Source organism: Oryctolagus cuniculus, chromosome 18 (assembly GCF_051225735.1).
Source record: "Oryctolagus cuniculus isolate XC-2025 breed Fujian yellow rabbit chromosome 18, ASM5122573v1, whole genome shotgun sequence".
NCBI lineage: Eukaryota > Metazoa > Chordata > Mammalia > Lagomorpha > Leporidae > Oryctolagus > Oryctolagus cuniculus.
The window spans coordinates 236,997-249,977 of NC_142884.1; the positions used below are offsets into that span (position 1 = coordinate 236,997).

The following is a 12,981-nucleotide window of genomic DNA, read 5'->3' on the forward strand; positions in this document are numbered from 1 at the left end:
AACCAGCGTCATGTGCCAGAGGACGGGGACCACAGGCTTAAATGCCAGGAGGGACTATTACAGTTACACTGTTCTCGCAGATGTTGAAAGCAGAGGCGCTGGGCCTGAGGCCTGCCTTTGTTCTGTTCACAAGGGAGATGGCCAGAATGGGAAAAAGTCACAGATCCCCTATAGCGCCTCATGGAGGCTCCATTAGTCTCCTGTTTGCCGCTATAACAAAGTGCCACAACTCAGTGGCATAGCACAACACAGATCTATTATCTTCATAATCCCAAAGTGAGCCTTGAGGGCTAAGAGCAAGGTGAAGTCAGGGCTGCGCTCCGGAGGCTCGGGGCGAAACTGTTCCCTGCGGGAAAACCAGCTCTAGAGACCCGCTCCGTACTCTGTCTCCGCACCCTTCACTCTGGCCTGTGCCCTCCTGGAGCACTGCAGAACGCCTCAGGTTTACCCACCCCAGCTCTCCCACTGCAGCAAGGCGGAAAAGGCAGGTCGTTTCCGGGGTCGGCCCTCTCCGAAATGTGACTGGGCGCTAGGGCTATCAATCATCCTTATGGCCAATCGACACTTCGCCAAGGCCGGACGGCTGGGACCGCACGCCCACCCCGGCGAAGACGCTGGCTTGTTACCATGACAGCCAGGAGTCCGTCCCCGTCCCCCGACGCGGCCAGACTACGTTTCCCAGCAGCCCTTGCGCGGAACCCCGCCCGGTCTTGCGGAGGAGGCTTGGAGGAGGGTGAGGAAGACTCCGTGCTGCATGTCGGGCGGGGACTAGGGAATCCGCGCAGGCTGCATCGAGTAGATGGCATTCTGCGCGGATACGCGACCTCGGGCTGCGAGGCGGCCACCGCCCCGCGTCCTCTGTGCGCTGCTTCCGGTCCGCCTGCTGCTGGCTCCGGTGTGCCACCTCGTGCGGGGCCTTCAGTTCCGGGCAGATCTGCCTGTTGTAGTTGGGCCTCCCGCCTGCCCCCGGACCTGGGTGCGGAGGTTAAGGCCCGCGAGGGGAGGCGCCGGGCGCGGGACCCCTCCTCGCCGTGGTCGACGCTGGCTTTTCTGCTGCCTTTGGCTTTTGCGCTTGCGGTTCCCTTTCCCCGTTGCCGTCTCCCGCTGTTCTTCCGGCATCATTGTCCGCCCCTGCGTCCCCTGCCGCGGGGTAGCGCCGCCCCTGTTTCGTGCGCTTCACTCAACTCGTCTCCTTGTTGGCGTGTGTGCCCTTGCCCTGCGGTTCTGCAGGGTTCAGCCCTGGGTGCGTTGACAGCCTGGCCTCCAGGTGTCCTAAAGCGGCTGCTCCGCATCCTTGACAGCAGCCGTCCTGGGGGCAGGTAGAAAGGTTGGCGTGGACGACGGGCACGGCATCTTCGTGGCTGTCAGAACGGCCTGGGACAGCTGGGTTGCAGGGTCAGGACACCAAGCCTGGACAGCCTGGGCGTGCTCAGAGCTCCACGGTCAGACAGACCAGGGAGTGAGGCCCTGGCCCTGTGTCCTGCCATAGAGAAGTGTGCTGTACCCTGGGCACGCATGCTGCCTGTAATTCCTGTGTCCTGCCATAGAGAAGTGTGCTGTACCCTGGGCACGCATGCTGCCTGTAATTCCTGTGTCCTGCCATAGAGAAGCGTGCTGTGCCCTGGGCACGCATGCTGCCTGTAATTCCTGTGTCCTGCCATAGAGAAGCGTGCTGTACCCTGGGCACGCATGCTGCCTGTAATTCCTTCCAGGGAGTGAGTCCCTGGGCCTGTGTCCTGCCATAGAGAAGTGTGCTGTACCCTGAGCACGCATGCTGCCTGTAATTCCTTCCAGGGAGTGAGTCCCTGGGCCTGTGTCCTGCCATAGAGAAGTGTGCTGTACCCTGGGCACGCGTGCTGCCTGTAATTCCTTCCAGGGAGTGAGTCCCTGGCCCTGTGCCCTGCTTAGAGAAGTGTCCTATTCCCTGGGCATGCTGCCTGTAATTCCTTCTACTTGTTTTTAAAGATTACTTCAGGGGCGGGCACTGTGGCTCTGCGGGTTAAAGCAGCGCCAGCATCGTTAAAGCAGCGCCAGCATCCCACAGGGGTGCCAGTTTCAGCCCCGCTTGCTTCACCTCCAACCCAGCTCCCTGCTAATGCACCTGGGAAAGCAGTAGAAAATGGCCTGAGTGCTTGGGCCCCTGCACCCACTTGGGAGACCTGGAAGAAGCTCCTGGCTCCTGATTTCAGCTTGGCCCAGCCCAGGCCGTTCTGACCATTTGCGGGAGTGAACCAGTGGATGGACTACGATCTCTCTCTCTGTCTCATTCTCTTTCTACTTCTGCCTCGGAAAAAAAAAAAAAAAGCCTTTGCTCTTGTTAAAAGTTGATGCATTTCACATGAAGTTCATATTTCCAGTTCTCTCCAGTTGGCCAGGAAAAAATAAAGATTAGCTCCTCGGGAGTCAGAGATAGAGGCAGACAAAGAGAGAGCCCCCATGTACTCAGCCCCAAAATGCCCTCCGTGACTGGAGTAGAGCCAGAAGTTAGGAACTCAGACCAGGTCTCCCATGTGGATCGCAGTAATGCAGTCCCTTGAGCCATCCCCTCTGCCCTCCAGGGTCTGGAGCCAGAGCTGAGTAACTGAACCTAGACACTGCCGTGGAGGACATGGGCACCCCAACCTCCAGGCTAACTGCCCGCTGTTGCCTAGCAGTTTTGAAGACCTTGTGTGTCTCATGTCAGAAGCATTGCTTTAGAGAACATGCCTGTGTCGCACGCAGTGCTGTCCCGGTGGCTGGGGCTGTGGGTGGGTTCAACCAGGCCACCCTTGGCCACACATATTGGGTTGCTGCAGACAGGAACACTTGTGCCATGGGTGCATTCCTCATCTTTTCTTGAGATACGATTCGTATAGCAAAAATCAACCATCTAAAAATAGGAAATCCAGGTTGGTTTTTATATATATATATATATATATATATTTAAGGTTTATTTATGTGAAAGTCTGAGTTACTGAGAGAAAGGGAAAGAGAGAGAGAGAGAGAGAGAGAGAATCTTCCAACCACTGGTTCACTCCCCAGATGACTGGGGGAAGTGACCAGAGCTTCCTCTAGGTGTCCCACATGGGTGGCAGGGGTCCAAACACTTGGGCCATCTTGCACTGCTTTTCCCAGGCACATTAGCAGGGAGCTGGATGGGAAGCAGAGCAGCCGGGACTTGAACTGGCACCTATATGGGATGCAGGCACTGTAGGCAGTGGGTTAACCCTCTATGCCACAATGCCACAAAGCATCAGCCCTGGTTCCCCCAGACCCCCCAGATTTCTGTGGTGCAAAAAGTGGGTGAGTGGTCTCTGAGACTCCTGGCCAGCGCTTGTAGGGATTCTGGTGTGAGGAGGTGCAGGTCCCTGAGAGGCCCTGGCCTGGCTTTGAGAGCTGCGTCGCCGGTGACTGTGGCCTGAGGCCTGCTCCAGGAGCATTGTGGGAGCTGCTGGTGCGGGGGCAGTCCCTGGGCACGCTGCCTGTGTTGGTCTAGGCTTACGTGCAGGGCAGCAGCCAGGTGGTTCTGCGGAGCTGCAGCAGGAGCTGGCCAGGCCAGAGTGCAGGGGAGCAGCAGCTGGGCTGGTTGCTCGGCGTTCTTCCACCCAAGTGCTGGCTCAGAGCCTCCAGGTGAGCTGGCACGGTGGCTGGTAAGACTGTTGTGGGAGCGACGAGAAAGTGAGCTTGGCGCTGCTGGCTTCAGCTGCACCATCAGACAGATCCCTTCGGGTTCACAGCTGTGTTTGTTTCCAGCGCCATGCCCCAAGAACCAGGGGGCCCTGAGAAGGGCGGATCAAGCCACTGCATGCACCTGTTTCCTGCCCTGCGTGCCTTTCTGCTCGTGGGTCCTAACCCCCAGACCTCGCGCGGAGTCCATCCTAAGATGGACGAGGACAGGAGCAGGAAGCCCCCCCGGGGCCCTTTCAGGCCCTGCTTGCAGGAGTGGCACCCGTCCACGAGCCGGCCCCTGCTCTGGCGGCCAACCCTGGGACCACCCTGCTCGTGGTCAGGCATGCTGGGTGTTCCTGGGGGCTCCGCTCACTGTGGGCATCTGCGTAACTCTGCAGTGGATGGGTTGCAGAAATCCAGAACACGTGCAGTGTAAGAGCTGTGGCTGGGCTGGCGGCTGCACAGAGGTGATCAGGGGGTCGGGGCAAGTGGGCGTGAGCTCTGCCCACTGTGGAGGTACCAGCAAGGGAAGGAACAGCTTGAGGCATAGGTGAGGCCTCAGGGCCACGGAGGAGCTTCCACCCTAAGCTGCGGGGGCCTGGGCTGCACCACCCCTGCAATCCTGGACCAGCCAGATCTGACCAGACCGGGGCCCCTGAGATCCCTCCAGCCCTGGCTGGGACGTCCCCATCGTGTGGGCGGAGCTGGGCGAGGTTGCTGTGAGTGAGGTAGACTCAGCTGGGGTTTGGGTGAGGTGGTCACCTCCGACCCCCTGGGGTGTGGGTAGGTCACAGCTCCTGTTTCCATAGGAAGCCACGTCCATCCTTTTCTAACTCCTCTCACAAACAGGAGTCCCCACCTCCCTGGCTCTTGGTGCCCCGAAGGTTTAAGCAAGGGGATGAGACCAAGGCTCTGAGGCGGAGGTGCGGGTGAGGTGGGTAGCCTTTGAGCCTTCCCACCTTCCTGGCACCGGTCCTCCGTCTCTTGGCACACTCCTGCTGGCTCAGGTGTAAGGGTGTGTGAGCAGCGTCTTTCAGATGGCCACAGCATTGCTCTCATTGCCTCCCCCAGCCCTCTTACTCTCTCAAAGCTTTTTATTATTTAAACATTAGGAAATTCTTACTGATTTGTACTTATATGAAGGGCAGAAAGAGACGTAGGGACAGACACAGATGTATCTCTGTGGTGGAATGAGAGGGCCATGCCAAGGTGGCCATTGGCAAGCGAGCATTAGTTACTCAGGATGGCTTTGGAAACTGCCTGGCAGGCTGTGATTGGTTGGGGCATAGACCGCCCCTTGACCAGATTGGCTGGTCTTGGCTATATAAGATGTAGTTCCAGCTGTAATAAACGAGTCTTCCAGCTGCTCACCTCAAGCCTGCTTTCACCTGACTCCCGGGGTCTGTGTGGTGACTCCGCGCCTCTTGCCCCCACCATGCTGCTCCTCTCAGAAACGAATCCACTGCAACATTGTTGAGAAATCAACGGCAACCTATCTCCTATCTGCTTGTTCACTCCCCCAAGTGCCCACAGCAGCTCGGGCAGTGCCAGGTTGAAGCTGGGGTTCAGGAACTCGGTCTGGGTCTCCCATGTGGGTAGCAGGGACCCAGCACTGGAGCCTTCACTGGCTGCCTCCCAGGGTGTGTTGTAGCAGGACGTTGGAACCAGAAGCAGAGCCAGGACTCGGGCTCAGGCCCTCCAGCAGTTCAGTCCCAAGCAGCGTCTTAACTGCTGCACTAAACACCTGCCCCCAGGCCACACTCCGCAGGCAAGGCCTGTGCCTGGAGCAGCCAGACAGGTGAGAAGCCACAGGCGTGCCAGGAGTGTGGCGAGGCCTTCCACACGCACTTCCAGCTCACCCACCACCAGGAGACACCGCAGCAGCCCTAGGCCGTGCCAGCACCAGTGCCCGCAGGCACCAGGAGCCCTCCTCTGCACCCTGGTGGGAGGCTGTGCGGCAAGGCCTTCACTGTAGCTCCCGTTTCCTGGAATAGGGCACGCACACACGAGTGTGTGGCTCCACACCTGCCCAGACCGCAGCAAGCCTTCAGCCAGAGCCCCAGACGCCTGACGATCCGCTGCCTTCCCGCGTGTAGCCAGCCCGTGGCAGCACTGCCACACACATATGCAGTGCATGTGGTCAGCACATTGGCAAGCACTCCAAGCCGCTGCAGCACCAGCACACGCCACTGGCCCGTGGCCACTCTGACAGCAGCATCTGGGGCACTCCAGCTTACAGATAGCCGCCGACTACAGTGACTGTCAGGCACGCAGGTGCCCGGCTGCCTTTATTTTTATCTATTTGGGAGACACGTGGAGAACACAGAACACTCCCATCAGCTGGTTCACTCACTGAATGCCCAGGGCCAATCCAGGTCTCCACGTGGGTGGCAGGAAGCCGACTCTGCCACCACTGCTGTCTCCGAGGGTCTGCTGGAGTGAGAGCCGGGGCTGGGGGTGGAGCCCACGCACTCTGTGTGGGACGTGGGCATCCCAGCTTTTAGCACGAGCACCTGCCCCTTCACGGCGCCTTCAGAGCAAGGTGTCCTCACACGATATCACACAGCATGAATCCACTCAGGCATTTTCTCTACCCCAAAGCCTTTGGATGCCCTTCTCCACTGTACCAGGAGAGTTTTGGCAATTTGGCATTATTGAGTTTATTTATTTTTAAACAACTTTCTTCCAGATTTTTTTTTTTTTTTGACAGGCAGAGTGGACAGTGAGAGAGAGAGACAGAGAGAAAGGTCTTCCTTTGCCGTTGGTTCACCCTCCAATGGCCGCCACAGCCGGCACACCGCACTGATCTGAAGCCAGGAGCAGGAGACTCTTCCAGGTCTCCCACGTGGGTTCAGGGGCCCAAGGACCTGGGCCGTCCTCCACTGCCTTCCCGGGCCACAGCAGAGAGCTGGACTGGAAGAGGAGCAACCAAGACAGGACCGGCACCCTGACCAGGACTAGAACCTGGGGTGCCGGCGCTGCAGGCGGAGGATTAGCCTAGTGAGCCGTGGCGCCAGCCCAAGGTCTCAGTTCTTGGGCCCCTGCCACTCTTGTGGGAAACCAGGATAGAATTCCAGGTTCCTGGCTTCGGCTTGGCCCAGCTTCTGCTGTCGCGGTCATTTAGGCAGTGAACTAGCGGATGGAAGACCTCTCGCTCGCTCGCTCTCTGTTTTTCAGATAAATAAGTAAACCTTTAACAAGTAAACTGCTGTGGATACTTCAGAGAATGGAGGTTAGAAACGTGGTTTTGCAAGGTTCAGAGAGCACAAGGGTGTTGCAGAAAGTCGGATGCTGGCACTCAGGGGAAGTCACGGCCATGCCCAGGTCTGTGGGAACCCAAGTGAGGTGGCAGTTGGCTGAGAACTCGGGGTCAGGCAGGAGAGTGTGGGCAGGCCAGTGCTGGCGGTGCCAAAAGACATTACCACGCTTCCCACGCTGGGCGAGCCAGCTCTACCTCTGCGGGCCCCTGCTTTGACCATGCTGCAACCTGCCTGGCCAGCCCTACCACAGAGGGTCTGAGGCTCAGCCGCTGTTCCATGCTGTGAGCTCTGCTCTGGCTAGGCCACCGCCCTCGTCTGGGCGCACCTTTAGCCTTGGCACCCTGTGGTCTCCCACAAAAAACACGTGTTCTCCCTGTCCCTCCTGCGACATGCAGCCCCCTTCCAGGTGCTGGCTCTGGTGTGAGAACATAGCAGGTTCCTAGCAAACATGGAAGGGAAACCAGACCCAGCAGTCTCCCCACGCACTCAGCAGAAGCCCACCAGACCCGGTGTGGTGGTCTCTGTCACGTCCTGGTGCTCCACAAGTGCCCCGCCCCTCACCGCCTCTGCTGCCAGTCAGGCCTCAGCACGGCCATCCCGCCTGCTAGCTGTTCCTTCTGCCCCGGGAGCTGTGGGGCCCAGCCTCCTGGCCTCTTCAGACCTCCGCTCCCCGCGGAACCCTCCCTGTTTCTGGTGCATGTGGCCCTTGTGCCCCAGTCTCCAGTGTGCCCCTGGGGTTGATGTTGTTCTAGCACCTACACTCTGCCTCTTCCGTCTTCCCGGCCATACCAGACTGGGACGGTGGGGCCTGGCGCACAGGAGACGCTCAACGAATGCTTGTGGAATGAGTGTGTGAGGAGGAAGGCATTGCCTATGGGAGGTGAGACATGGGAGGTTTCTGTGGGTCTTCCGTGGAGAGGGGCTGGGGCACCCAGGCTGGAAACAGACCTCTGCGGTGGGGGTGACAGGACTCTGCAGAGGCTGAGCATGAAGGCACCTAGGTCTCACCCCTCCCATTCCGTCTCGGGGAAAGGCCATGGGGAGAGTGGGAGGCCCGGCCCCCCGAGACGCAAGCTGCAGCCAGGCGAGTGACTGGACCCGGGGAAGCAGAGCTATGCCACGGGCAGGGGTGGGAAACCCAGGTCTGAGGTGACGGTGCCGGGTGCAAATCCAACTCCAGACCCACGGAAGGTCACACAGCGCAACATTAACCAGCGCCGGAGAAGGGACCACAGCTCCCGGGAAGCGTGAGTCTGACAGCCGTGTGACGACAAGTATGGAGAACGGAGCACAGGGACCCCACCTTTGGTGCCGCGGGCGAGTGTGCTGTGCCGGGGAGAAGGGCTGCACTGGGCTTGAGGGGGCCCTGGTGCTGCCAGCTGGGCTCAGCAGCCGCAGGGGGAGGGGAGCTGGCAGCGCTCCCTCCCAGAACAGGATCCCAGCGCTCACTAGCGGCTGAGATGATTGTAGTAGCAGTTTGTGGGTTATGATGGCTTTAGCTGACTGGTTAGCTCCTGTTATTGATCGTCCTTCCTGCTAACCTGAGGTGGCCCAAAGGCCTTGCCCTTTGTCCTTGTCCCACGCAGTCCCCGCCCCTGCATTCTGGGAAGGACAAACAAGGAGAGGTCAGTGCCTGTGGATTCCCTGCCACCCCAGTCACTCTCCCCGACAGTCTTGGGCAGCTGGCGTGAGAGGTGACAACTATGCCTGCGAGGGTGGCCTTCCTGCTGCTCTGGGGTGAGGCATCTGGGGCCTGGGGTCCCCGGGGTGGAAGGGACAGCAATGGGGGCTTCACAAGCCCTGTCTCCACAGGTCTCATCTGGGGTACAGAGACCCGAGCAGCCACGTGTGAGTATGGGGCCGGAGCCCAGGGATGGTGGGCACTGGGATGGGCAAGCCACTGTCCCTGCAGCACTGCCCTGACCCAGGCTCCCTGGCAGTTTTCAATCCCCAACCTAGACTGCTGGCAGACTCCACAACGCTGACGTGCCAGGCCCAAGTGCCGACCCAGGATTTCGAGCTGTTCAAGGATGGAGTGGTCCGGGATCATGTGCATGTCAATACACCTGCCATGGAGCACAGGTTCCTGCTGGCGGGAGAGACAGGCGACACCCACGGTCTCTACCGCTGTCGCTCAGGCTTCGGCAGTGGATGGACGCAGCTGAGCAACCTCCTGGAGGTGACGGAGGATGGTAAGCTGGGGCGCTAACGAGAGGCCAAGGGGGTGGGGGAGAGGTGACGGGGTCCTCTCTTCTCCTTGGCCCCCGGCTTCCTCATCTGTCAGGTGGGAATGACGTCTGCCCTGACCCCAGAGCATGGTATGGGCTGAGTGCTGAGCCCCGGGAGGTGTTTGGGCAGAGCCTGGCGCACACTGCAGCCCCTCCGCTTCCCCCTTGCCTGCTGCTGCCTCCTCTTCCTCACATTTTCACGAGTGTGTGTGGGCTCCGGGCTCAGCTGGGCCGCCTGTGTCTTCCGAGTCCAGCAGAATCACTCATGAACCCCCCTCTCTGGCAGGATCCTTGCCTCCGCCTCTGCTCTCAGTGGAGCCCGTGTCCTGGATCACTCCAGGCCTGAACATCACGCTGCTGTGCCAGGGGGCGCGGCAAGGCGTGACCTTCTCGCTGAAGCGGGAAGGCGACAGCACGTTTCTGGAAGTGGCGGAGGCTGGGCCAGACGGGCAGGCCACCTTCCCTGTCCACCAGGCAGGCAACTATAGCTGCAGCTACAGGACACACACAGCAGGTGACCCCTCAGGGCCCAGCGCCACTGTGACCATCGAAGAGCTGGGTGAGTGTGGGGCCAACTTAGAGGGCCCAGGAGGAGAGGCTCCTGGAGGGCGGAGCCTGTTCACCTTGACCCCACTGCTGTATACCCTTGCCAGCACGTCAGGCAAACGGGCTACACAGACCCCTGGGCCCAGTGGGTGCAAAGGAGCCTGGACAGAGGATGCCCAAAGGAAGGAAGGGTGTGCACGGGGTTGCCCAGGGAAGGCAGGTGCCTGGGTGCTGGGCAGACCTTAGCCATGGGGAGCTCTCCCAGGGAAGGTTTACAGCAGGCAACCCAGCTCCTGGGCCCAACGACTCTCCACCTTGCAGCTGTGCCACCGCCACCCAGGCTGGATGCCCGGGACAGGTTACCCAGGATCCTGAAGCCGGGTGCCTCTATGACCCTGAAATGCGTGGCGCCGCTGAGTGGCGTGGAATTCCGTCTGCAGCAGGGCAAGAAGGATCTGCTCGTGCCCATGAGCAGCACCAGTCCTGACCGCGTCTTCTTTCACCTGAACGAGGTGGCGCTGGGGGACAGCGGTCCCTACACCTGCAGCTACCGGCTGCGTCAGGAGCACAGCGCCTGGTCCCGGGAGAGCGCGCCGCTGGAGCTGGTGTTGAGTGACGGTGAGCCTGTGGTCTGCGGCGGGAACGTGGGTGCAGGTGCTGGAAGGCCCGGAGGGAAGCCTGTTGGTAGCGCAGGGCTCTGGGCCAGGGTTCAGTCCTGGCCTCATTTTCCCCATCTGCGAATGGGACAATGGGTCCACTCATCTTGACTCCCCACAAAGAACTGTTGGGCCAAAGCGCTGGTCTGGCATGGGCCAAGTGGTGCCATCCTGCCAGGATTCCCTCTGGCCTGTCCAGTCCGGGTGGCCGCTGAGACCTTCCTGCTGAAGAGGGCGGCCAGGCTGGGACAGCAGGGCTGGCACGCAGAACCCTGCAGCACCAGGGCAGGGCTGCTACAGCCTGGGCACTGGACTGCGAGTCCCGCCTCCCCGGGGTTCACAGGGGTCCTGGCGGTGGCGGTGCCCAGCCGGCACTGGCTGGTGGGACCCTCGTGCAGCACGCGTCCCCCTCCCTGTTTTAAGATTAATAAGGAACAGTGTGGGTGTGTGTGTATATGTGTGAGGTTGTCAAGAAAGACACAGGACTGGAAGGTAGAGTGGCTGGAGGGGTTATTTGATTTATTTGAGAGAGAGAGAGAGAGAGAGAGAGCGCTCCCATGGTGTTCCACTCTCCAAATGCCCACAAAGACCGGCCGGGACAAAACCAAGCCGTATCTGGAAGCGAGGAACTCATCCAGGTCTCCCACTTGGGGTCAAGGATCCAAGGACTGGAGCCATCACTGGTTGTCTGTCACTGCGCATGAGCCGGCAGTCGGAATCAGGAGCGGGGACGGGATTGGAACCCAGGCACCCCGATCTGGGATGCCGGGGTCCCAAGGCTGGGTGGGCCAGGCGGCAGGGGACGGACTCCGCCACCCTCAGAGCCTGGGTCAGCCCGCATCCTGCTCCGCAGGGACGCTGCCCGCGCCTGAGCTCTCGGCCGAGCCCCCGAGTCTGCGCCCGGCGCCCGGCGCGCGTGTGAGGCTGCGGTGCCGGGGGCCCCGGGCCGGGCTGCGCTTTGCTCTGGTGCGCGAGGACACGGCCGGGCTCGAGGTGCGCCGTCTTCTGAGCCCGCCGGGCGCCGAGGCCAGCTTCGAGCTGCGCGCAGTCTCCGTGGTGGACTCAGCCAACTACAGCTGCGTCTACGTGGACCCGGCGCCGCCCTTCGCGGGCTCTGTAGCCAGCGAGCCCCTGGAGCTGCGCGTGGACGGTGAGCGCGCCTGGGAGCCTCCTTGTGCGAGAAGGGGGGCGCCCTCCTTTCCTTGGGGGCCACAGGGCGGCGCCACGGGCCTGGGTGCTGCGCCCATCGCCGTCTCCTGCGCAGTGGCTGAGGTTCCCGGGGACGCCTCAAACCTGGGACGAGAGGTCTGTTGGCCACGTGCACCCCGATTTCCCTGCCGGGAACACAGTGTCTGTCCCCCGATACGTTCTTCCTTCCACCCTCGAGGCCCGAGGCCCCGAGTGCCCATCTGGGGACCCCCAGAAGCCTCCGGGCAGGTCTGGGCCTGGGGCTCCCGAGTCCTGGGGGAGACGCGGAGACGCAGTGCAGGGCCTTCGGGCGAGGTCGCAGGAGGAGACAGCAGGGGTCCCCCAGGAGACGCGTGTCCCGCGACGGGAGGAAGGCCCAGCACTGGTTCCGCGACGCAGGCAGTAGCCTGGGGCATCGCCTTTCTCACCGCCTGCTCTGCCCAGGACCCCTGCCCAGGCCGCAGCTCCGGCCCCTGTGGAGTGGGGCGGTGACCCCGGGCCGCGACGCTGTCCTGCGCTGCGAGAGCTCCGTGCCCGGCGTCGCCTTCGAGCTGCTGCGCACCGGCGAGGAGGAGGCTGCGACGAGTGTCGGCGCCCATGGCCCCTCCGCGGACCTCGAGCTTCCCTACGTGGGGCCGCGACACGCCGGCAACTACAGCTGCCGCTACCGCGTGTGGGGGCCCGGCGGCTTCGTGTCGGAGCTCAGCGACCCGGTGGAGCTCCTGGTGGCCGGTGACGTTACCCCTCTGGCCTTTGCTTCTGTCGCCGCACCTGGGTCCCTGTGCTTAGCCCGGTGCGCGCGGGGGAACTGCAGCAGGCGACGGTGTGGCTTGGTCACCGGAGGACCTGCAGTGGGGTGGAGGTGGCGGTGGGGACCTGCTGGCAGCTTCCTTCCCGAGGGACCCCTGGGAGGTCGCACAGGCTCCCCTTCCCCTGTCATTTCTCTTTCGTCCAATTTGTCTAGGACGTTGATCCGGCTGTGGACTTGGAAAGCGCTGGGAACACTGGCCTGGTTCCATTCTTCCTGCTGCCGCCGCAGGCTGGGCTCTCCCTGGGGGCCGGAAGGCTGCCCTCCTGACTCCTGGGAGTTAATAAATAAAGCAGAGACTTTAACGCGTGTCTTTGAGTCCAGCGGGGCTGAGGGGAAGTGGGCTGGGATCCTGTGTGCTCAAAGTGAATGGGGTCTGAGCCGGAACTGAGGACAGAGGGGTCAAGGACTGGCTCCTGGAGCCAGAGCCTTTAAGACACCCTTCTGCTGTTTCTCATCGAGCTGCCCCCTTACTCCTCTGCCAGGCCCGCAGCAGGTGCGGGCAGGTGGCTCAAGGCTCCAAACACACCCAGCTCTGCCTGGGCCTCACCGCCGTCTGCTGTGCGAGTTCAGGAGGCTGCCTCTGTGGTCCTGTCCCCCCAGTCTGAGCGCCCACAGGGCACTTCGGCATCAGAGCTGTGGACGTG

General features: G+C 61.4%; 2 protein-coding genes across 5 annotated transcripts; both read left to right on the forward strand.

Annotated features, from left to right (window-relative positions):
* The first annotated feature begins 495 nt into the window (after nt 1–495).
* LOC149120680 (uncharacterized) lies at nt 496–8,524 on the forward strand. 4 transcript variants are annotated; one of them, XM_089319905.1, is made up of 5 exons: nt 496–733; nt 3,476–3,609; nt 7,701–7,788; nt 8,089–8,182; nt 8,495–8,524. In XM_089319905.1, the coding sequence occupies exons 1-4, from the start codon at nt 628–630 to the stop codon at nt 8,157–8,159; spliced, it is 399 nt and encodes a 132-aa protein (XP_089176031.1). In that variant the 5' UTR covers nt 496–627; the 3' UTR covers nt 8,160–8,182; nt 8,495–8,524. The 4 variants fall into 4 exon arrangements, 1 of the variants encoding a protein (XP_089176031.1); XR_016225111.1 differs by lacking the exons at nt 3,476–3,609; nt 8,089–8,182 and having other exon boundaries at nt 636–733; nt 8,466–8,524; XR_016225110.1 differs by lacking the exons at nt 3,476–3,609; nt 7,701–7,788; nt 8,089–8,182 and having other exon boundaries at nt 623–733; nt 8,466–8,524.
* A 51-nt stretch (nt 8,525–8,575) lies between these two features.
* On the forward strand, nt 8,576–12,639 carry A1BG (alpha-1-B glycoprotein). Its single transcript, XM_008249014.5, has 8 exons — nt 8,576–8,645; nt 8,721–8,756; nt 8,849–9,100; nt 9,423–9,695; nt 10,004–10,300; nt 11,192–11,488; nt 11,971–12,258; nt 12,491–12,639. Exons 1-8 carry the CDS (start codon nt 8,612–8,614, stop codon nt 12,496–12,498), a joined length of 1,485 nt encoding a protein of 494 aa, XP_008247236.4. The 5' UTR covers nt 8,576–8,611; the 3' UTR covers nt 12,499–12,639.
* Nucleotides 12,640–12,981: the final 342 nt, after the last annotated feature.

Coding starts and splice junctions, on each gene's coding strand:
- LOC149120680 (XM_089319905.1), top strand. CDS start 628: ATGACAGCCAGGAGTCCGTCCCCGTCCCCCGACGCGGCCAGACTACGT. Junction 734..3,475: donor CGGAGGAGGCTTGGAGGAGG/GTGAGGAAGACT, acceptor GTGTTGGTCTAG/GCTTACGTGCAGGGCAGCAG. Junction 3,610..7,700: donor TGCTGGCTCAGAGCCTCCAG/GTGAGCTGGCAC, acceptor CGGCCATACCAG/ACTGGGACGGTGGGGCCTGG.
- A1BG (XM_008249014.5), top strand. CDS start 8,612: ATGCCTGCGAGGGTGGCCTTCCTGCTGCTCTGGG. Junction 9,101..9,422: donor CCTGGAGGTGACGGAGGATG/GTAAGCTGGGGC, acceptor CCTCTCTGGCAG/GATCCTTGCCTCCGCCTCTG. Junction 11,489..11,970: donor CCTGGAGCTGCGCGTGGACG/GTGAGCGCGCCT, acceptor TGCTCTGCCCAG/GACCCCTGCCCAGGCCGCAG.